This window comes from Rissa tridactyla, chromosome 3 (genome assembly GCF_028500815.1).
Source record: "Rissa tridactyla isolate bRisTri1 chromosome 3, bRisTri1.patW.cur.20221130, whole genome shotgun sequence".
NCBI classification, from domain to species: domain Eukaryota; kingdom Metazoa; phylum Chordata; class Aves; order Charadriiformes; family Laridae; genus Rissa; species Rissa tridactyla.
Window position 1 is genome coordinate 10,135,384 of NC_071468.1, and position 20,260 is coordinate 10,155,643.

The 20,260-nt window shown below is 55.7% G+C and overlaps 3 protein-coding genes across 5 annotated transcripts; 1 reads left to right on the top strand and 2 right to left on the bottom strand.

The window, feature by feature from the left end:
* The first annotated feature begins 83 nt into the window (after positions 1 to 83).
* Positions 84 to 5,100, top strand: LOC128907973 (transmembrane protein 121-like). Of its 3 annotated transcripts, none has more exons than XM_054197431.1 (2): positions 84 to 160; positions 3,527 to 5,100. In XM_054197431.1, the coding sequence occupies exon 2, from the start codon at positions 3,528 to 3,530 to the stop codon at positions 4,464 to 4,466; it is 939 nt and encodes a 312-aa protein (XP_054053406.1). In that variant the 5' UTR covers positions 84 to 160; position 3,527; the 3' UTR covers positions 4,467 to 5,100. The 3 variants fall into 3 exon arrangements, with proteins under 3 accessions (XP_054053406.1, XP_054053405.1, XP_054053407.1); XM_054197430.1 differs by lacking the exon at positions 84 to 160 and adding an exon at positions 1,696 to 1,771; XM_054197432.1 differs by lacking the exon at positions 84 to 160 and adding an exon at positions 2,089 to 2,328.
* Positions 5,101 to 7,806: 2,706 nt separating this feature from the next.
* Positions 7,807 to 15,884, bottom strand: RRP36 (ribosomal RNA processing 36). Its single transcript, XM_054194642.1, has 7 exons — positions 15,659 to 15,884; positions 11,663 to 11,801; positions 9,560 to 9,626; positions 8,605 to 8,709; positions 8,408 to 8,482; positions 8,184 to 8,301; positions 7,807 to 7,946 (listed from the first exon to the last, which is right to left on the bottom strand). Exons 1-7 carry the CDS (start codon positions 15,882 to 15,884, stop codon positions 7,807 to 7,809), a joined length of 870 nt encoding a protein of 289 aa, XP_054050617.1.
* Positions 15,885 to 16,088: 204 nt separating this feature from the next.
* Positions 16,089 to 18,865, bottom strand: LOC128906774 (neuronal PAS domain-containing protein 4-like). Its single transcript, XM_054194643.1, has 8 exons — positions 18,333 to 18,865; positions 18,097 to 18,233; positions 17,811 to 17,916; positions 17,431 to 17,677; positions 17,062 to 17,171; positions 16,477 to 16,612; positions 16,318 to 16,392; positions 16,089 to 16,236 (listed from the first exon to the last, which is right to left on the bottom strand). Exons 1-8 carry the CDS (start codon positions 18,859 to 18,861, stop codon positions 16,089 to 16,091), a joined length of 1,488 nt encoding a protein of 495 aa, XP_054050618.1. The 5' UTR covers positions 18,862 to 18,865.
* Positions 18,866 to 20,260: the final 1,395 nt, after the last annotated feature.

Consider the following 20,260-nt stretch of genomic DNA (forward strand, 5'->3'; position numbering starts at 1 on the left):
TCCTCCCAGGTCTGGAGCCAGCAGCAGCCAGGGAGCAGCTACCCGCCTGGGACCCCTGGTGTACCCCTCTTCGGTTTCCTTCCATTTTGTCTTGGATCACAGCTGCATCCACATGCAAACTCTGGCACCCTGGTTCCAGCATCATGTTTTAGAGAAGCACGTAACTATCTGCTCTTGCTCTGGTTGCTTATTTTTATGTGTCTCGTTAAAGCAGCTCTTTACTGCTTCCCACGCGGATGTTGTCACCTCCTGTCCTAGTCTCTAGTGAAGACGCAGGGGTTTTATGATTCCAGCCCAGGGATGAATCATCTTGTCTTTAGCCCCACTGCTTGGTAGCTGCCTCTAGCACCTCTCTCCTCTCTCTGTCACGTGAGTACCTCCGCGGCCACCCCCCGGGTGCCTCCATGGACAGAGACCCTTCACTCCTCCCTACAGCCTGGTACTGAGTGAGAACTGCTGCTTCTGTGTCCAGCAGGAAAGATCTAGGTTTTGTTTCTGTGTTGGCTTCCCCCTGCATGCCTCACAGTGCTCTCCACTCAGCTTGAGCTGCAAGGTCTCCGTTCCTTTTTGGAGACAGGTTGCTTTGGCTGCTTTGTTTTCCCGCTCTTTCAGCCCTTCGGGAGACTGATGCTTTTTCCCAGCCTAGGAGAACGATCCCACAGCCAAAGCCTTTGACTTGTTGCAACCCATAGCTCTGCTCCATTCACCTGCCTGCATAAACCACCCCACACTCACCATGAGACACGTGAGCTGAGCCTGGATGCTGGTTCCTTGTCTCCGTTTGCCATGGACACTACAGGTGGGGTTCATACGTTTCTGGTGCCACCCAAGATGCCTCAGGGCATCAGATACAACAGGGGACCTCTGGCCACCCTGTCAGTGGCTGGAGGTGAGGTGGGCTGCACTTCTGGCACTCAGTGGCTGTGACTGGCGTTTGTCCTCTCACTCAGGTCTGTGCCTGATTTTGCTCTTAGCCCATCTCCAGAGATCCGAGCGCCTCCCAGTCTTCCAAAATACATATATTTACAATAAGCACTTCAAAGTCAGAGTGGAAATATACTGGAAAACCTTCCCTGTTGTAGCTAAGATCTAAATCAATTAGAAACAAGCTCAGAGTTAAATGCGGTAAGCTGCTCAGTCTGATAGGAGAGCATTTGCAGAAGGACCAGGGTAAGGGAAACCTTTTGCCTCCGCTGGCCTGGTTTATCTGCGTGCAAGCCCCCAGCTCTACCAGTGTCCTGCAGAGCTGGAGCTGGAGCTCCCCAGGACCCCAAGGCCCCAGCGAGGAGGGGTCCCGGTGCCCGCCAGCGGGCTGGACCCTTGCCAGCCCAGGCTTCACTGGGCGCCCCAGGTTTCCCTGGGGCCTCTCCTGGTCTGCGGCAGGGAGCACCCATGGAGCACTCCGGGGAGGGCCGGAGGAGGCCGAGGGGCAGGAGGCAGGGTGGGTGCGGGATGTGGCCCCGCGGCGGGAGCTGATGGGGGCCGGAGGGTGCCCGGGCGGGGGAAACCGGAGGTTGCCGGAGGGAGGCGGGCGGAGGGGACGGGAGCAAGAGGGGGCGGCGGGCGGTGCCGGGCGCTCCGGTGAGGCGGGGGCCGCCGCAGTCCCCGCCCGCCCGCCCCGCCGGGAGGGGCCAAACGCCGCCGCCGCCGCCGCAGAGCCGCCGCCGGGGCGCGCCGGGCGATGCCGCGCCGGGCCCGGGGCCGCCGCCGGGGCCCCGCCGCTACCGCCGCCGCCGCCGCCCTGCCCCGGCGCCCCGGGGAGTCGCCCGAGGTAAGCGCGGCCCGGGCGGGGGGCGGCGGGCTGCGGGCCGCGCCGGGCCCCCCTCCTCGGGTCGGGCCCCCGCGGCCGGCGGGCAGGGCCTGCCCCATCCCGGGGGGGTGCTTGGGACAGGCAGGGCCGGGGGCGTCCGTGTGCCCGGGCACCCCGAGGGGACGCAGCCCGCCGTGGGATGCGCTTTGCCGTGGCGGGAGGCAGCGGAGTGGGATGGCCCCGCTCCGAGCCCGGGGCGGGCGTGGGGACCAGCAAAGCCCCTTTCGTCAGGTGGGGCAGCGGCTGGGCTGCGGGCGGACAGCCCCGGCCCCTCCGAAGGCTTGGCGAGGCCGTGGGGTGAAGCGCAGGAGAGACCCCAGCTGTGTAGCACACTCCAGCTGTGCCACATCCAGCAGATCCCCCGTACCCGCCGGCCTCTCATCTCTCCCCCTTGGAGGCAGCCGGGTCTGGCAGACTTAGGCTTCACTGCCTCCCTCAACGTGCCAGGATGTTTCTGGGTCCAGAGATGAACGACCGTGCCGGACACCTGCTCCCCTGGCCAAAAAGCAGGAGCTCAGGTAGATTGCGCCCTGGGCCCCGTGCCGTCAGTGTCAGCATCAGGAGCATCAGTGCACGGGGGTGACCGTTAACCACATGGCCTCCATCCTGCTCCCGAGCGCTTGCTCCATGGTCAAGTGCCACCCACGCGCTGCCCGCCGGGTGACCAGGATGGTGGTCATGGCCCAGGTGTGGCTGAGCGGGCTCTGCGCAGGCAGCCATCGTGCAGCGCTGTGCCACACAGTCAGCAGGCCAGCCTCATCCTCCATTTCAGCCGGGGGGCTGGCTCCCCTCCAGAGCAGCTGCCGAGCCCTGCCTGGTGAGGCCCCGGCTCCGTCCTCCCTCCATCTCTGGCAGCAGCTGCCCGCAGCTGTGCTTGGCCAGGGGGAGGGAGCCTGACAGCCCCGCTGCTGTCCGAGGCAGGCAGGGTGCTTTCGGGGGCCGTGCTTTCCTCTGCCCCAGCCTGGGAAAGCTGAGCATCCAGCTGAAATTGAGGTCCGGTTGCAGAGCTCCTTGTGTCCTGGCACTGCTTTTCCTTGCTTTCAGTTTATCGCGCTGGGGCAGGGCGGGCATGGGCAAACAGCTGTAGGCACAGCTCGCGGCGAGCGTGAGGCTGAAGGAAGCTGAAGATGTTGGTCTGATTTTTTTTTTCCCCTCCCACCCCTCAGGACAGCCAGGCTAAAAATAATCCTTTGCCTCATGCTGTGCATGAAAATAAGGGAGACTAAAAAGAGCTGTCCTGGATCGTAGCAGTTAAGGACCTGCTTGGGTTAAAAATATAGATATGGTCTTGTGTGCCATGGGGTGGAGAATATAACCAGTGCCACTGGCTGGGAAATCCCATGGAAAATAAGGGATGTACCCTTCACATGGCCGAGGCTAATCAGCATGGTGAGCTACTGGAAGAGGCGGTAGCATCCTGAGTGCTTGAAGGCTGTCCAGGCTGCCCCACCATACCCCCATGTGCAGCCTAGGAGCTGGGTTTCAGCCAGCATGTGCCACCAGGATGCCCTGGCCAGGAGCCTCAGGAGCACTTCAGCTAGGAGTCTGAGGGTTTGGAACAAACCGGGCACAGAGGGTGGGAGAAGAGTCTGTGAGCCCTCCCACCTTCTTTCAGTCGTCCACAGTTGTTGGGGAGAGAGGGACAGAAGGGGGCCCCAGTGTGGGGATGGGGAATCCCAGCAACTCCCTGACGGCCCTGCCTGTTCCTCTGTGCAGGATGGTTCCCCCACCACCTGTCAGCAAGCCTCACGTGTGCCTCTCCACTGTGCTCATCATGACCAGCCTCGTCCTCATGGATGCCTACCTGGTGGAGCAGAGCCAGGGCTCCAGGAAGCTGGGCATCTGTGTCATGGTGGCAGTGGGTGACGTGTGCTTCCTGCTGGTGCTCCGCTACGTGGCCATCTGGGTCGGGGCAGAGGTAAAGACAGCTAAGCGGGGCTACGCCATGATCCTCTGGTTCCTGTATGTCTTCGTTCTGGAGATCAAGGTCTACTTTGTATACCAGAACTATAAAGCTGACCGGAAAAGCCTGGATCTCATAGCCCGCAAAGCACTGACCTTGCTGCTCTCCATCTGCATCCCAGCCCTCTACGTGTTGTTGGTGGCCACGGAACACATGGAGTACGTCAGGACATTCAAGAAGAAAGAAGATCTCCGCAACCGCCTCTTCTGGGTCATTGTGGACATGCTGGACGTGCTGGACATCCAGGCCAACCTGTGGGAGCCCCAGAAGAAGGGGCTGCCACTCTGGGCCGAGGGCATCATGTTCTTCTACTGCTACATCTTGCTCCTCGTCCTCCCTTGTGTGTCCCTCTGTGAGATCAGCATGCAAGGGATCGGGATCATGCCGCACCGGATGATGCTGTACCCCATGCTGAGCATGCTCACTGTCAACATCACCACCATCTTCATCCGAGGCAGCAACATGATCTTCTTCAGGGACGCCCGGGTCTCCAGCATCTTCATGGGCAAGAACATGCTGGCCATTGGGCTGAAGGTCTGTACGTTTGTGCAGTACCAGCGGCACCGGCACCACACGCCCCCAGGGCCGGACCTTGCCCTGCAGCACAGTTCCCAGGCCCAGCCCTCCCCGGGGCTGCACAAGTCCCGGGACCAGCCTGCCTGCCCTGAGGAGCTGGCCCAGGACAACACGTGACAAGCCAGCAGGAGCCACAGCCTGGGCACCACCACACCTGGCTGTACCTGCATACGTGAGGTGGGCTGCTGGGCTCCCCACCTGGACAGTGGGCAACGACCCTGCTCCCTCCCTCCCTGGGTGAAGCTGCTCCAGTCCCCGAGGGTGGCACGATGAGGGCCACCCCCCGTAAGGCCACAGAGCAGTTTGGGACCTCAGCACCCCACCGAGTGAGACGGGCAGTGGAGCAGAGGAGGCCATGTTTGCCTGCCACACGCCATGTCTGGCTGGGGCCAGGCAGCCCTACCCTGCGCCGGGCTCCCCCCATCAGCGCTCCCCGCGCAGCGCTGCCCTCTGGCCAGCCAGGGCTCAGGCCATGGTGGCTGCATGGGGACACTGCGGGTCACCCGCTCTGCTGTTGGGGTTGGCCCTGGCTCCAGCTCAGTGTTTGTCAGCAGCCTGCTCCCTCCTGCCTGAGCCGGGGTCTCCATCCTGGGGGAGCGAGGTCCGGACCTTCCCCTGCCTGTCACCCCTCAGCCAGCTGCGAGCCCGGGGGAGACCAGAGGGGGTGACTGTCCTTTTTTTGTATCTCCCTCTTTGCAATAAAAGACCTGAGCCCTGCAGCCTTCTCCTGTCTGTGTCCCTGCCAGCAGGAAGGTCCCCCCAGCTCCCATGGGTGCCTGTCCCTCGCATGCCTGGATGTCCAGCTGCAGAACACATCTGGGATGGGGGAACTCGCTCAGTGACAGCCCAGGCCTGGGGAGAGCATCCCAGGCACCTGGGTCTGAAGCCATTCCTCCTGGCCACCACTTAGGAGAGGCAGGTCCTTGTGAGAGTCTGGTGGGCCCCGAGGGTGGCACTGGGGGGGGTATGTGTAGAAGCTTTGTCAGCCACCGCTGCCTGTGCAACCAGCTGCAGTTACATCAACTGGTGGCAACCATTGGGCTTGGCTGCCCTCCCCAGGGACACCCTTAACATCCCCACACTCCACCTGGAGGGACACCAGAGCAGGTCTGGCAGAGACACACAGCTGGGACAGCACTAGAAACAGAAGGAAAATAACCCAACTCCTTGAGGCTGGGAGGCCATGGGGAAGAGCAGCTTCCCTGGCAGTAGAAAGTTCTGGAGATGGTGGAAGCGTCTCCTCCTGTTGGAGCTGGTGTTGCTGTGCTGCCACCTGTCCCAATGCCCAGTGCCACAACACTGGCCGCGTTGGGCAATGCCCCAGGGCTTCCCCCTGGCTGACAAAGCTTCCGCACATACTTGAGGCCAGTAGAGTTGCTCCTCACCGCTAATGTGCTGAACAGAAGCAGGTGACACCCTAGGAAGGACATCCTTGCAGGCAGGCAAGCCTGCACGAAGGAGCCATTTGGTTTCAGAGGGGCAGGAGGGGAAAGAAGGACCACTTTGGGGGTGCATGAGGTTTGCTCCTTGCTGGGCAGGGCCTACCAGCAACTGGGGATAGGGACACATGGACTCCAGAATGCTGCTCCCACACAGCCCCTCAGGAAGGCCCTGGAGCAGTGACACAGGGGTGAGCCACCTCCAGCCTGTCCAAGCCCCAGCCTTCTTCCCTTCTCACATTGAAGTACAGATGGAGGTTTGTTCAACTTCGGATTAAAAAGCGAGAGCACAAACCAGCAGACGAATGCCACAAAGGGGTCAGGATAGCCTTAGGCTTTGGTGCTGCCACACCGCTCCCAGGGCAACTGTCCTCCGAAGGCACAAGGATGCAGCAGGCTCTGCATCCCACGGCACGAGGCAAGAGAAGGAGGAGGCAGCAGCCAGGCACAGTGCAAAGCAATACGCCACGCACAGGTTAAAGGCAGCTGAGGATTTCCATGCGGTCTCTAGCCAAGCTGACACATCCCGTTTCTACCGCCTTCCCCCAGTTACACTAAAACCTGTCGCCAGAGCAGGACTCGCTTCACCCACAGGAACCACGACGGAGGCAGATGCTTCAGCAACACCCTCAGGTGGGTGTGATGGAGTTGCTCATCCTCCCATTTCTTGCTCATTGCATGGTTGCTCCCCAGGCCCCACGCGCCAGCTGCCCACAGCACGGCTGCGCCCAGGGAGCACTCTGTCTGCCCTGCGGCGCTGAGGCACTCCCCAGCACACGCTCTGACCTCTCAGAGATCGCCTGGGTCAAGTCCGCGTCATCTCCTTGTCAGCACAGCCACAGGGGCAGTCAGGAGTGAGGAGAAACAAGAGAGCTGGTGGTCAAACGTGATGTTGGAGACATTAACTCCTGTAAGTTCACTTTTGACTGTAACAGCAGCGATCCTGGTAATAAAGGAAAACTGAGGTATTTTATTTCATACAGAATCAGTTTCCTAGAAGCGCTCACAGCCCTGCAGAGACCACCTTGAGAAGCCAAGAAGAGAGGCAGCCCGGCCGCAGAGCGGCAGTACCTGAGCAGAGTCAGCAGCGTGCCCCGGCTGCGAGGACAGGCAGCCACACCAGGGGCTGCACACCAGGGTGCAGCCCACGCCGAGGGCTCTGATCCTCTCTCCGTTACTCAGCACTTGGCAGATTACATCCAGATAGCGCAGCCACACTGCGCCCCAGAAGACACAAGTCTCTCTGGGCTGACTCCAGTTGAGGATGTGACAGTTGTCAGAGGCTGGAGCACTGCAAGGAAAGGCTGTTTATTCACCCTCAGGCTTTGGGGAGACCTAACAGCACCCCTTCCCACCCACCCCCCAGACCTACAAGGCTACGGAGAAGATGGAGTCAGGCACTTCACTGAGAACAAGACAATGATTATGGACTAAACCAGGCAGGTTTCCTGGAGGAGGAGGGGAAAAAAAAAAAAAAAAAAAAAAAGGGAGTTTCATCTTGAGAACTTGAAGGAGTGGAGAAGCCGGAGAGGTGGTGGCATTTGTCCTTGGACATTCCCAGACCCAACTGAAGAAGCCCTGGGCAACCTGGTCTGAAGTGAGTGCTAGGCCTGCTCAGAGCAGGCATTGTACCAGAGCCCTCCCACCTGAGGTCCTCTCCCACCTCAGTTGGTGTCTGATAAGACCTGGAGGACAGCCAGCAATGCAGAGGGGTAGGGCTCCTGCTCTCCTCACTAGAGGAAAAGACCAGCAGGTGCAAGGACAGAGACAGCTGTCAACACCATGTGCATCTGCATGACAGACTTGTCACCACCCAGGCATGGTGTAAACCACAAGTGAAGAGGACATTTCAGCTACAGAAAAAAAGCACTGTTTCCTTCCGTTCAGCCTCTGCTCTGCTGCCTAACACCATCACCGTACAGTGAAAGGCAGATACTGGGAAGAGGGATGGCCATCTTCCAGGCCTGGCCAGGGCAGAGTGAGGCCCAGTGCCAGACAACAGCATGTCCGTCCAGCAGTCACAAGTCCTTCTGTGAGGGCAGACGGCGCTTGTCTTTGATGGCATTCCTCTTCCTCTTCTTGCTCAGGAAGCTCTCCAGCTTTCCACTCCTCTTCAGCTCTGCGTACTTCTCGGCTAGCTCCAATTTCCGCTTCTCAGCTGTAGAGGAGAGGGGAGCAAGGTTTTAAACTGAAGCCTGAATCATCTCGACAGACCAGCCCCTCCTCACCCCTCCTTCCCTGGCTCCAGGCCTGGCTTGTCCCTTGAGTACCAGCGCTAGAAGAATCCCTGAACAGCTCTGTGGAATATTACGGACAACTCGCTTCCAGTGCTTGGAGCCCCGTCAGCAGTACTCCCTCTAAGTCTTTCTGCAGCACGTTCACACCGAGTACTTACATTTCTTTAGGAAGAAGGGTTTCTTTCCCCGCTTGGCCAATTCCCTCTGTTGTCTCTTCAAAGACAGCTCCCTCTCCCTCCTTTCCTGCTGTTTTTTCTGTGCCTGTTCTTGCTGTGTCTGTACAGAAAGGATGGCCCGTGTCAGTAAGCGTCTAGGCAGACCCCACACATCCTCTCTTCTAGTGCATTGCCTTGCAGGAGAGGAGATTCTGCACGGAACTCACCATGCGGTTCAGGAGCTGCTGAAGTTTCTCCTTCTGCTCCATATTCCGGCATTTTTTCAGCTGCTTCTGAATCATCTGAAGAAGAGAGCAGAAAGCTGTGTGACTGCCTGCCTGCCACCTCCACTGTGAAAGGCCTTTACGGAAGCTGCCCCTGCCGAGCAAGGTTCTTCCTGCCAAGGACAAGCACACAGCATCACCTCCTTCTCCTGCTTCTTGATGCTGTCCAGGAAGCTGTACGTCTTCATAAATATCTCAGGATTATACTCTCCAGACAGGTCATCAAATCGAGGGTCTCTGTGGACCTGAAGGCAGCGAAGACAAAAGATAAGAACTGTGGACAGGATTACCCCATTAAGCTTTACTCTTATTCCATGGATCAGACCTTGCCATTTTTTGTTTTTACTAGGAATATTATGTATCCACCATTGAAAACATCTGCAGCTGGCAAAGACTGACTCCAATAATCAAGGTGTCAGTCCCTCACAAAGACATCATGCCTGCATCCAGCCTACCAAGCAACAGGCATTTCCATCTGCAAGTCTACCACCCAGGAGTAGCCAATCCAAGGATCGGCAGCATGAGTCCTGCCTCCAAACACCTGCAACTCCCAGACCAAGAGCTGGCTGAACACGTGTTGTCAAGTTGATGGATCTGGGAATCCAAACCTATCTAGATTTTCAGATTACCTGCGTCACGTCATACAAAGAGAGACAAAAAGAGATCTTTAACTGTGAAAATTAACATATTAAGATGATTCAACAATGATAAGCCAAAGTTATATTCAGATTAGAAACTAGATGGACATTTGAACTTCCAATGTGATTAGCACTGAACAATGAGCACAGCTTGCAGTGCAACTCTCATTGGTGGCAGCCATTACATCTTCTAGAAACAGTTGGGTCTCAAATGTTTGAGTTACTCCTCAAGTTGTGCATTATGCCAGGCAGCAGGTTATACAGACAGCAGCCGCTTCTGCGCCCAATCTCTCGTTCTCCCCAGAAACACACTACCACTACCTGCACTCACCAGACAGTGGCTCACGCCCTGTCCTCCAGAAACAGCCTATGTCACCTTCAGCAGCCCCATTACCATGTCTGGGCCCTATTAGCATCACTTAGGGCAGGTCCTGAACTGGGGAGGGGGAGCACCCACCTTCTTTGTAACAGAGACGACTTGTCGCAGAAAAGGTACACGCTTCTTGGAAGACATCTCCAATGGCCTGAAAAAGAGAAAAATGCACTTAAGAGGAGCAGAGGACAGAATGAGGTCCAGGCTAACATGTCAAGAGGTTAACCAGACCCTCAGGAGAACATTACTGCACAGTTCCAGAACAGCAGACTCTCCCACTCAATCTTCACCATGATACCTACAGAGAGCAGAGGTGACTTGGTCAAGAGCCAGACAAGGCTCCTACAATCAAATGATCTATAAACGCATGGTTAAAACAGTCCTATGCAAAACTTGATACAGCCCCACTGTATCAAGTGAAAACCCACCATCCACATCAGTCAACGCACCGTACTCAATTATTCCTCCCCCTCTCCATGCTTTCATTCATCATGCAACAACTCTCTTCTATTCCTGGCCCACCAACTCATCCACCCTTGACTAATGCTTACACTGAAAGGCGAGACCAAAGTTGGGAATTTTTGCACCCAGCTGATAGTTACAAAGACAGGCCAATTCTGCTGCGGCCCGGCTCAGCAAGAAAGTATACGGTAACACATGTAAAGAAAAGGTCAAGCCCCAGGATAAGAGCTGTACAGTTTATGGTACATATGCCAGAAGAGTTAATTAAGTGAACGAGTTCTCCTTACAACACAGGCCTTTAGACTTGACGCTTTAGATGTACGAGGGGGACAGCATAAGGTGTGAGAACAGGGTGTTCCTCTCCCCGTATTACTTGGATGCTGTGACCTGCGATTTGTCAGTACATCAGGTAAGTTATTAAAAACACAAAAAGAGCTGCGAACCACCCACTGAGAGTACCCACAATGTGGGCATTATACCTGCATTCAGCAACACAATAACACCAGGGCAGGACCATAAACAAACCCGAAGGAGTAAGTAAATTTTCCAAATCCCACTTAAGGCAGCGTTCAGTGTGTTTTCGTGTCTGCTGATGTGCCTACACCCCTGGACAATGCTCTCGAGTCAGCTTTATACAGCATCACTGATGCCAGCTCCGTTCCGGAGGATTTCCCTGAAGTCCTTCTTTTAAGAAGCTCACTTCCATAACAAAAGCATGAGAGAAACAGCATGTGGGATTTACAGTGACGCATCACTTAAAGGATTAGGGGAATTAAATAATGGAATTATGCAAACTGTATGGCAGAAATAGAGACACCATGTGAAGATGTTGCACTACACAAAATCCCCCAGACTCTTGGGTAAAAGGTAAAGAGAAACATTATTCTAATCAACTGTTTACAGCAGAAAAACATGTGTTCAGCAGAGATTCAGAAATAGGTTAGGGACGCCAGTGTAACAGAGGAAACCTGTTCAAAACACTTAGATACGACTCTGAGGACTGAAACCCAGCTAACTACTGCAAATAAAGGGTAATGGTATATTAGCTGGAGCCTGTGGAGGACTGTAAAAAGATCTGACAGCTTTTGTTGTGTTGAATACATTTTATAGTCACCACATCAATAGCACCTACAGAGTACGCAAATAGGAGATGTAAAGACCACCGAGGACAGGAAAAAGTCTGTGATGGTAAGCACTGCGGGGCCGGGGGCAGGAAGTGAAAAATCAACACAGACAAGCCACAGATTATACAATAGCAGAAGGATGAATGAAATTCCGGAACAATTGTCTGTCACTGCAACTCCAGCCAGTGGGAGCCAGGCGTAAGATGATGATAAACTGGAAGGGGTTTAGAAAACTGCAGGGTGACTATACCAGGGCCCAGGGGACACAAGTAAAGCACTATCCTACAGCTTAAAAGAGAAGCATAGCATGCCATGGGTTAAAAGTGCCTTAATACACAGGGTGTAAAGGAATGGAGTGCCAATTTAACTATCAATTAACAGATGGCTGCTGGGGATTTGAACAGGATAGGATATTAAGAGCTCTAAACCAGCAACAGACCATTCCCAAATGAAACGCTACCGTGAAAGGCATTATTGCATAGCACATTAAACGAGATCTACATCCAAGGCAATGCCAACACTGCGAGGAGCTCACAGCATAACTTCTGGAGTGCAGAGAGCACACATGCACATTTTTCTGATGACAAAAGAACCTCTTTACCCCTTTTTGCTTTGTTGCTGCTTCACCGTGGCTTTGGTAGGTTTTGCAGTTTTCTTCCCACCGGTCACCTGCTTGCACACTCTTGTTCTCGTATCACTCTGCACTCGCAGTAGTTCCTCAAAAGACATGTCAGATTGATCTGGAAGAGAGCGCAGGACACACCTGAACAGAACAGATTCTCAAGGCACTTCCCACCCCCAAATTTCCCCAAGGGGGATGTCTCAGAGCCTGAAACAATGACACAAGCACAGTGGTGCCATCCCTATACAACTCCATGGCAGAAAGAAGCCACTGCATCTCTTGGCCTTTGATTTCTCTCTCATTAATCACTGCAGTCTCTGGCACTAGAATAGCTTCCCCCCTCTCCCCAACCTGTCTTTGCTTCTCTCTCCACTCAGTAGCACACACAAGACCAGTTCAAAGTTTTTACCTGGTACAAAGAACAGTACGAGCTCTGCACTGGGGTATATTTTGGCTACACTGCAAATTCTGAGGGGTCACCTCTCAGTTCTGACTCTTTAACAGATTGTTCTTGTCCCATTGACTTTAAATCATCACATCCCTCACACCTGGTCAGTCTGTTAAGATTTGGAGACGGTCTCTCCCCACTGCATATCCGCCATAGCTCTGCTCAGTCTGCAACAAAGCGATTCCCAGGGCTGAGCCTCCTCAGCACCCCAGAGGCCTATAAACTACTGAAATCCAGGCATTCAACCTTCACCATCTCACTACCAGTAGGGATAGCTTATAGCCTAACTCCAAAACCCAACACCAAAAAAAAGCACTTTCATATTCTAGCCCTGCCATGAGCTCCCCATGGTGTTTCATAAAATATTCTTTCTCTCCTGGGACTGCTGACTAGAAGGCTGACACAAACAACAGAAGAAACAGCAAAACCAATTCTACCCAAAGTGCTGATGAACACACAAGATATTCTTCTGGAATTTTCTGTTGCTACGTTTCTTTAATACCCCCCACTGACAGTAATCTTTAACACTTCTTATAACCACAATGTAAAAATATTACCAACAATGTGTGAGAAACGCTCCTTATCCAATAACAAGGGCTCAGGCAGTGAACAATACGAAGCACATTTTGCTTGAACATTCTTGCAAGAATGGCTAACCTAACAAGTAGGCACACTTTTAGTTCTTGAAACACACCTTTTTATTTCCTAATCCCGGCCAAATTTTTCCCCTCCCCTGTTTCCCATTGGTTAGGTACTCCAGGGTTCACAGTCTGTCCGAGGCACCTAAAATTCTTCCTGGATGTCTTGCCTCTGTTTACTTCTCTTTATGCTACACCTAAAGGGATTATCTGGCTAGTTTATTTCTTTCCTTTTTGGTAAAAAATTGCGCAGTGTCATTAGTCCTGGTTAAATGTTTGACTACCCTTCTAGACACTAATCCAGTATGAATCAGTTTGTCCTTTTGTCTGTGTGATAAGAGATGTTCTACAAGCCTTTGCTAGAGCGTCTTTGTCTTAGTCATTCCCTTATCATGTCACCTCTGATGGAAACGGCTTTTCTCCTCTGCAAAAGCAATATCTGCCTTTCTTACAACTGCGTTCTGGATTTACACCTCCGGGTGTTCAGGACTAGCAATCAGAAAACATTTCTTAAGGCAACACTAGGATATGCTCATTCCGTTCCCTGGATCATGGTAGGGGCAAGAAGGAACAGGAGGGTTTGCACTGGATCCCTTCTGAAGGTGAAAGTCTTGGCAAGCACCACCTGGGTGGCGTTTGTCTGCTCAGCACCTCTGAGCAGTGACAAGCACACAGTCTAAGCCTTTGCAATATTATGTATTTGGCACAAAACACCCCAACTGTGGCCTAGCAAAAGCAATCACACCCTGCCTGTGGTGGGTCCTCCACAGGCTGCAGTGGGACAGCCTGCCTCCCCATGGCCTTCACCGTGGGCTGCAGGGGAACCTCTGCTCCAGTGCGTGGAGCACCTCCTCCCCCTCCTTCTTCACTGCCCTTGGTGTCTGCCGGGCTGTTTCTCATATATTGTCACTCCTCTCTTCTGGCTGCTGTTCTGCAGCAGTTATTTTCCCCCCCTTCTTAAATATGTTATCACAGAGGTGCTACCACCGTTGCTGATAGAGCCCTGACCAAGACTAATGAGACATGGGGGAAGCTTCTGGCATCTTCTCACAGAAGCAACCCTGGTAGACTCCCTGCTACCAAAACCTTGCCATGCAAACCCAATACACTGCCCCATGACACATTTCTGGATGGTCTGCCCAAATCTGCTGCCAAACTCAGGAAGCAACATGAGGTCAGTCACATTGGCTCAGAGCACAGATTCGTCATCCCAGTCACTCTCATCTTGGCAACAACCAAGACTTTCTGCTTCAGAATCCACTCACATCATCCAGAAAACATAACGAGCATATCCAAGCGCTGCCTCGAGAAACATTTTCTTTTTGCTTGTTCTGAACAGCCAGGAACTCTGCTCTGTCAACACTCATTAGCTCTCTGAGGAGGGATAAGGGAACACCGTATATCCAGTTTGCCGCACAAGGGACAAAGGAAATGTGAATACAGCACTATTTCAGTACGCTGCTTCCCCAAAACTCCCTTCCCACTTACCTTACTGCAATTTGATACCCTCTCTTTCGCGGGCTCCCACTAACACCCTTACCCCCTGTCTTCTTAGGGATGACAGCATTGTCACCCTTTCTGATCTCCCACAGGTTCTCCATCTTTCCCTGTGTCAGTCTTGTGCAATCACTTGTTGCCCGCCTGCCCAGAACATGAAATCAACCTTCAGGCCAAAGAACTGTGCCCGCATTCAGGTAAGAGCTGAGTGGCAAGCAGTTCAGCAACTTAAAGTAATCGCACTGTTGGGGTTCACATGAACTTAAGAAAAGCAATACATTCTAGGACTTAGATAAGAACATCTGCCACCAGGCTGTTCAAATCCAGTGCAGATAGGTTTAGACTGCTGCACTATAGAAAAAAAAAATCTGTGCTAATTATACAAGTTACTGGGGTACAGAGCAATCAGACACTATATAGGGCAATATTTGGGTATCACTGGGCAGACAAACAAAAGACTCTGAGCAAGGACAGTCAAAAGGACAAAGAAAGCACTAAAGGAAAGGAAGAATGATGTGGAAGCCACTCTAATATTTCATGCAGACAGACAAGACACCATTCACTTGCGCTACAATACTTCATTCGGCTGCAATTCCAAAACAATTGCTGTTAAAATAGCAAAGGCTTACAAGATGTCAATGAACATGAGATAAAGACACCATATAAAAAATGCAGCATTTGGCAAAGGATTACAAAAGACACAGACAGAGAAAAGGCATGCAGAGCTTCCACTGATAAAATATTTCAATACTGGTACAGGATACCGGACCAGACTTAACTACCCTTGAGCCTAATGGGGAGAGTGCTTTCCACACAGTAGTGTCAGTCCATGAAATACATCTACCACCTATTTCTAGGAGACTGAATTAGCCATTCACATTGATAAAAAACATCACTTAACATGAGCATAAAAAAACCAAGCCTGTTTTGGGGCAGAAATGAACGGTCCCAGCAGGCATTCCCTTATAGGCAGCAGATTTGGCAACGGTGTGTGTGAAAAGGTTACTGATTTCCTTCTCAAAAGTGCTGGTTCTACTGACAGCCTCTGCACAAGGAGAGTCTATGATCCTTAAATTCTGTGCTCTTGGGTTCTCCACCAAAATATTTATTAGAAGACAAGATTTGCTTACTTTCTTTGTTTCTTGCACTGTTTCTTGACGCTTTAATATCCCAAATTGTTATTTTTTTCATTCCTTTCCCCTCCTAGAATACAATTTCCCTTCTCCGTGCCGTCTCTACAGTCCATTTCATCGTCCCTCCTGCCACTTTTTCCCCCCTTCCTCCGTTATTTTGCGGATCGCTTGCTCTTCTTCCCGCCTCTTGCTAAGCTACTGCTAGCTCCCGGGCAGGGCCCTCCGGGGAACGGTGGCGGGGCCTTACTTTTGCCCTTACCTCTCCCGCCAGCCCCCGCCGCCGGGGGGCTGTCGCTGTCGCCGCTGTCGCCATCGTCGCTGCTGTCGCAGGAGCTCTCGCTCTCCTCCGCCGCCTCCAGCCCTCGGAGGGGCTGCTCCAAGGCCGCGCTCTGGCGCGGCGGCAGCCGCCCCTCCACGGCCTCCTCCTCCTCCTCCTCGGCGGTGGCTCTTCCCCGTCCTGCAGCCTGTGCCGGCCGGGGCCGCATATCGAGCCGTCCGTCCGTCCGTCCGTCCGTCCGTCCGTCCGTCCGTCCGTCCGTCCGTCCTCCCAGTCCCCCTCGGTCCCTCGCCCAGCCCGGCGGCAGACGCGGAAGCAGCGCTCTGAGGGAGCGCGCGACCGGAAGTGGCGGAACGGCGCACGCGCAAACAGAGCCCAAGCGGATAGGCCGGGGGAAGGAGGAAAGCAGTGTTTATTGGTGCGGGGGGTGCGCGTGCGCGGCGGGAAGCCCCGCCCACTCCATGGCGTTGCCTAGGAGACGGGCCAGGGCGGCGTCGTGCGGGAAGGCCGCGGCCTCGGGCCGGGGCCAGGCCGGAGTGGCGGCGGCGGGCGGCGAGAGGCTGTCGGCCAGGGCGCGGAGCTGTGCGGCCAGCAGGCTGAGCTCCCCTCCCGCCGGCGGCGGGGGGGCGGCGGCGGCAGGCGCGGGCGGCGGCGGCGCGGTGATGCGGGGCGTGAGGCGGTGGTGTCGGGCGCGCAGGTAGGCCGCCTCCTCCTCCCTGCAGGGGACACGGGGGAGGGGGTGAGGGGCGGCCCCAGGGCACGGTACCGCGCTGCTCTCCTCCCACCGTTGGGGCCCTCACCTGAGGCAGCGGCTGGTGCAGGTGATGGAGTGGCCCCCGCAGTCGCGCTGCGCCGACACGCTGAGCCAGGTCCAGGTCCAGTCCCTGCGCAGCAGGCGCAGCACTGCTGTCTCTGCTGCCGCCCCGGCACCGAGCACTGCAGGCAAGGGGGCTGCGTTAGCCTACAGCAGGGCACGGCTGCCGCAGCTGCTAGGGCAGAGCGGCATGCTGCCTGTGCACCCCGCTGGCTGCCCTGATAGGGCCTGTAGTCAGTCTGCTGCTCTGGCCCCAGCAGGACAGAAGCCAGAACTAGTGGAGTCAAGTCTGTAACAGTCCTGTCCTCTCAAAAAGCTGGGGCTCAAGCAGGCTTATCCCTCCTCTCTGCACTGTGGCAAATCAGGGTGCCCATGTTTCCAAGCTTAGAAGCTACCTGTGACCTTACTATAGACAGTGTATGGGGCACAGAACCGATTCTATGCTTTGTCCTTTTTGGAGCAAGGAGCCACAGCGGGCAGGACTAAATTCACTTTTTTTCTGTTGTCCTGGACAGCCAGGTTTCAGGCTTAGCCTGACGGAGACACACATGTTCCCAGGCCTGACACTCACCCACGGCCCTGTGCTGGGCGGCCGCTAGGTCAGCATCCTCGGGGTGCAGGAGGCTGTACCACGACTGCCCGATCAGTTCCTCCCTGCGGTAGCCAAGGTGGTAGGTGACACTGGGAAAGACAAGGGGAGTGGGGACTGAGTGCTTCGCAGGGTCTGCACCGTGTCAGCAAGGAGCAGCTGTTGCATGATGGAGGAGGGAGCAGAACAACAGGGCTACAGCAATGAGTTGCAAACGAGGGAGGGAAGAGGCTTGGGAAGCATCCAGGAGAGTCTCACTGCTCATGCAGGGTCCAGCCTGCATCCCAAACAGGATTTGTGAAGGGAAATGATCCTTGCAGTCTGAGGTGTGGTGGGAGCAGGCGCCCTCACCTCTCCGTGACATCAATAAACATCATGTCTAGGATGTGCGTGCTCTGGAATAGGTCGTCCTGGGAACCAGCATCGCCGTCTGCAGGCAACCGCGCAACTGGCGTGCAGAGGGCCAGGAAGGCTGTGGTGGAGGGGGAGGCCGGCCAGCGTAGGGCCATGAAGCGCCCGCGCACTGCCACGGCCTGATTCCCCCCGTGCTGCAGCCGGAAAGCCTTGGACGTGCGCATCTCGCTGACAAACATGACTTCTGCAGGGAAACGGACCGGCTGGAGCAGGTCAGGGGCTCCCCTGCTCTGCTGGCCCTGGCTCTCTGACCGCAGCCCCAAAGGGCCAGGGCAGGGCAGCAGCGTCTGTGAGATGCCAGCTGAGGCCTTCCTTACCCCTGCCGGGCTGTTCCTGGGCAAGGAGGAGCTTCTTGCGCACGTCCTCACACGTTCGCCCATCTAGGATGTCAAAGACCGTGTCCCCCTGGGCAAGCAGCTCCACCTGATAAAGAGGGGGCTGCCATTGCATACTGTCCCTGCCCTGGTGGGCCATGGGCTGGCACCCTGAGTGCACAGCCTGCTGGAGCCACAGGCCGGTATTTGCCAGGGCATCATGCCATGCATGCAATAAAGGCACCAGGACAGGTACAGAGACTGCAAATGCCTGGTGGACAGGCCTTACCATGGAGAGGCCCAGGACCTGATCCACGTTCTCTGAGATGTAGACCAGCTTGCCGTTGGCCGAGAGCACAAGCAGAAACCCCGGCAGCAGGGAGAGCAGCTCTGTGCCAAGGGCCGGTCCCACAGGAGGAGCCGAGTCTGCAGGGGGAGCACAGGGTGAAGCGCTGTCTCGATGGGGCAGGAGCAGTGCCCCAGGCAGAGCCAAGCCATCGTGGGGCACAGCAGCGCCGTGGGTACCTGGAGGGAACAGCTGAGCCCCCCGCAGCCGGAGGCACACCAGGGCCATGGTGTGGAGGTAGGAGAGACGCTCCTTCTCCCGTGCGGAGATGGGCAGCAGGGAGCGCAGCGCCTGCAGCTCCACATTGATCTGGTCCCGGCGAGCCTTGGAGGCACTCTTGGTTGACCTGCAAAGCCAGCCATCTGGGGGGATGTGTCCAGGGAGGGAGAGGGACAGCATTCCCCTCCCACCGCTATGGGGAGAATTACAAGCTTGGGGAGATGGTCCCCTAGAGAGGGTCAGTGCCCGTGCCAGCTGCCTCGAGGAGAACAACCCTTTGGTGGCTGTTTTGGTGCAGCGAGCATGGGCAGAGGTGCTCATGGCTACCCAGGGGGACACACCACTGGTGTGGCCGGTGCCTCTCTCACTGGGGGCCAGGTTGGACAAGGACCTGTGCTTTGAGGGGGGAGTCTGAGTGACACGACGTCCCCCCGAAACCCCGCAAGGACGGAAACCGCACCCAGTGCCAGAACACGAACCCCAGCCCATTGCATCTGCCTTTATTCTTCAACCACCTGAAATCCCTCTGCCCTTCCAAGCTCCCCCACCTCCTCCCCACGCGCTGGCTGGCAGCCCCGCTGTCCCCAGCTGATGCCAGCCCCTTGCAAGGGCCATCGGGCTCCATGCAAGCTGGCCGGGGGCTTTCCCCAGCTAGGAGGCTATCGCAGCCCTGTAGGCAGGAGGCGGGAGGGAGCTCACCTGAATGGCTTCGAAGCACTGGGCGCCTGCTTGCCCTGCCTGGGCAGGCAGCTCATCTCTGCCTGCAGCGGCCGGTGGCAGTGGCTGCAGAAGATGGTCATGGTGCCGGCAGTAGGATGCCTGAAGCTGGCAATGAGCCGCTGCCTCCTTTGCCTCTGGCTGTGTCCGAACCTGCTGACCCCGCTGCTCCCGGCCTCCTTTTGTACCCTCCCGGGGTGCAGGGGCCAAGCCGCCCATGGAGAGAGTTACCTCTCATGACGCAACTCCAAACAGCTCCGGGCTATTTTTAGAAGGCAGGCAGCTAAAAATAGCCCTTGTAGCCGGCTGCAATCTGAGAGGGGAAGCAATAAAAGGAAACCAGGGTCTTTAAAACAAACCTGGCCGCTCAGGAGGGGGTGATGATGAAGGTACATCCGCCCAGCTCCTGGCCCACAGTTGTTGCCAGCCCAGCAGAAGGTCCATGATGGGCTGAATGCCTGTGGCTAGTCAGCCCGCCCGGGGGCTGCTCTCCAGCATCACCAATGAGTGAGCTGGGTGCTGGGAGAGGGAGCTGATATGTCAAGAAAATGCACTGGAGACATCCAGACTGAGCTGGTGAGCGGTGTCCCATCCCCAGGTCTGCAGCAAGGTCCTGGCAGAGGGAGGTCAGGGCCACAGCACCCCTGAACCCGAGGGAACCCTTGCAGGGGGTGCAAGGAACCCTTGCAAGGAACCGTTGCCCTACTGAGCCCCTCCTTTTCTTCCTAGAGAAGCCTTCTGCCCACCAAAGGTTTGCTCTCCTAGAGGCAGCTGACATAGGGCACTGAGGATTTCTAGGGCCTGTCTCCACTCCATGTCCCAGAGCTTGTGATTCTCCCCAGAGAAGCCCCAGTGACAGCCATTCATGGATAAAGCCAGGAGCACCTTGGGAGCCTCTCTGCTTAGCACCATGCTGCCCAGTACAGTGACCCCGGGTGGGCTGTGGGTGTTTCCTGGTGCCTGGCACCTTACAAGGGGAGTAACCTTGGTGTTTCAGTGCTGGGGAAGGGGATGCCATGGCAAAAAACTCCACCATTTCACGGCACAGCTTGAGAGAGAGCCTGTGGCTGAGGCAGCGGGTTGAGCAGGGGAGCTGGATCTGCTGGATGATGCGTGGGAGATGCCCACCCAGCCCTCGCAGGTAACCTGCAGGTGCCAAGGACCACAAAGG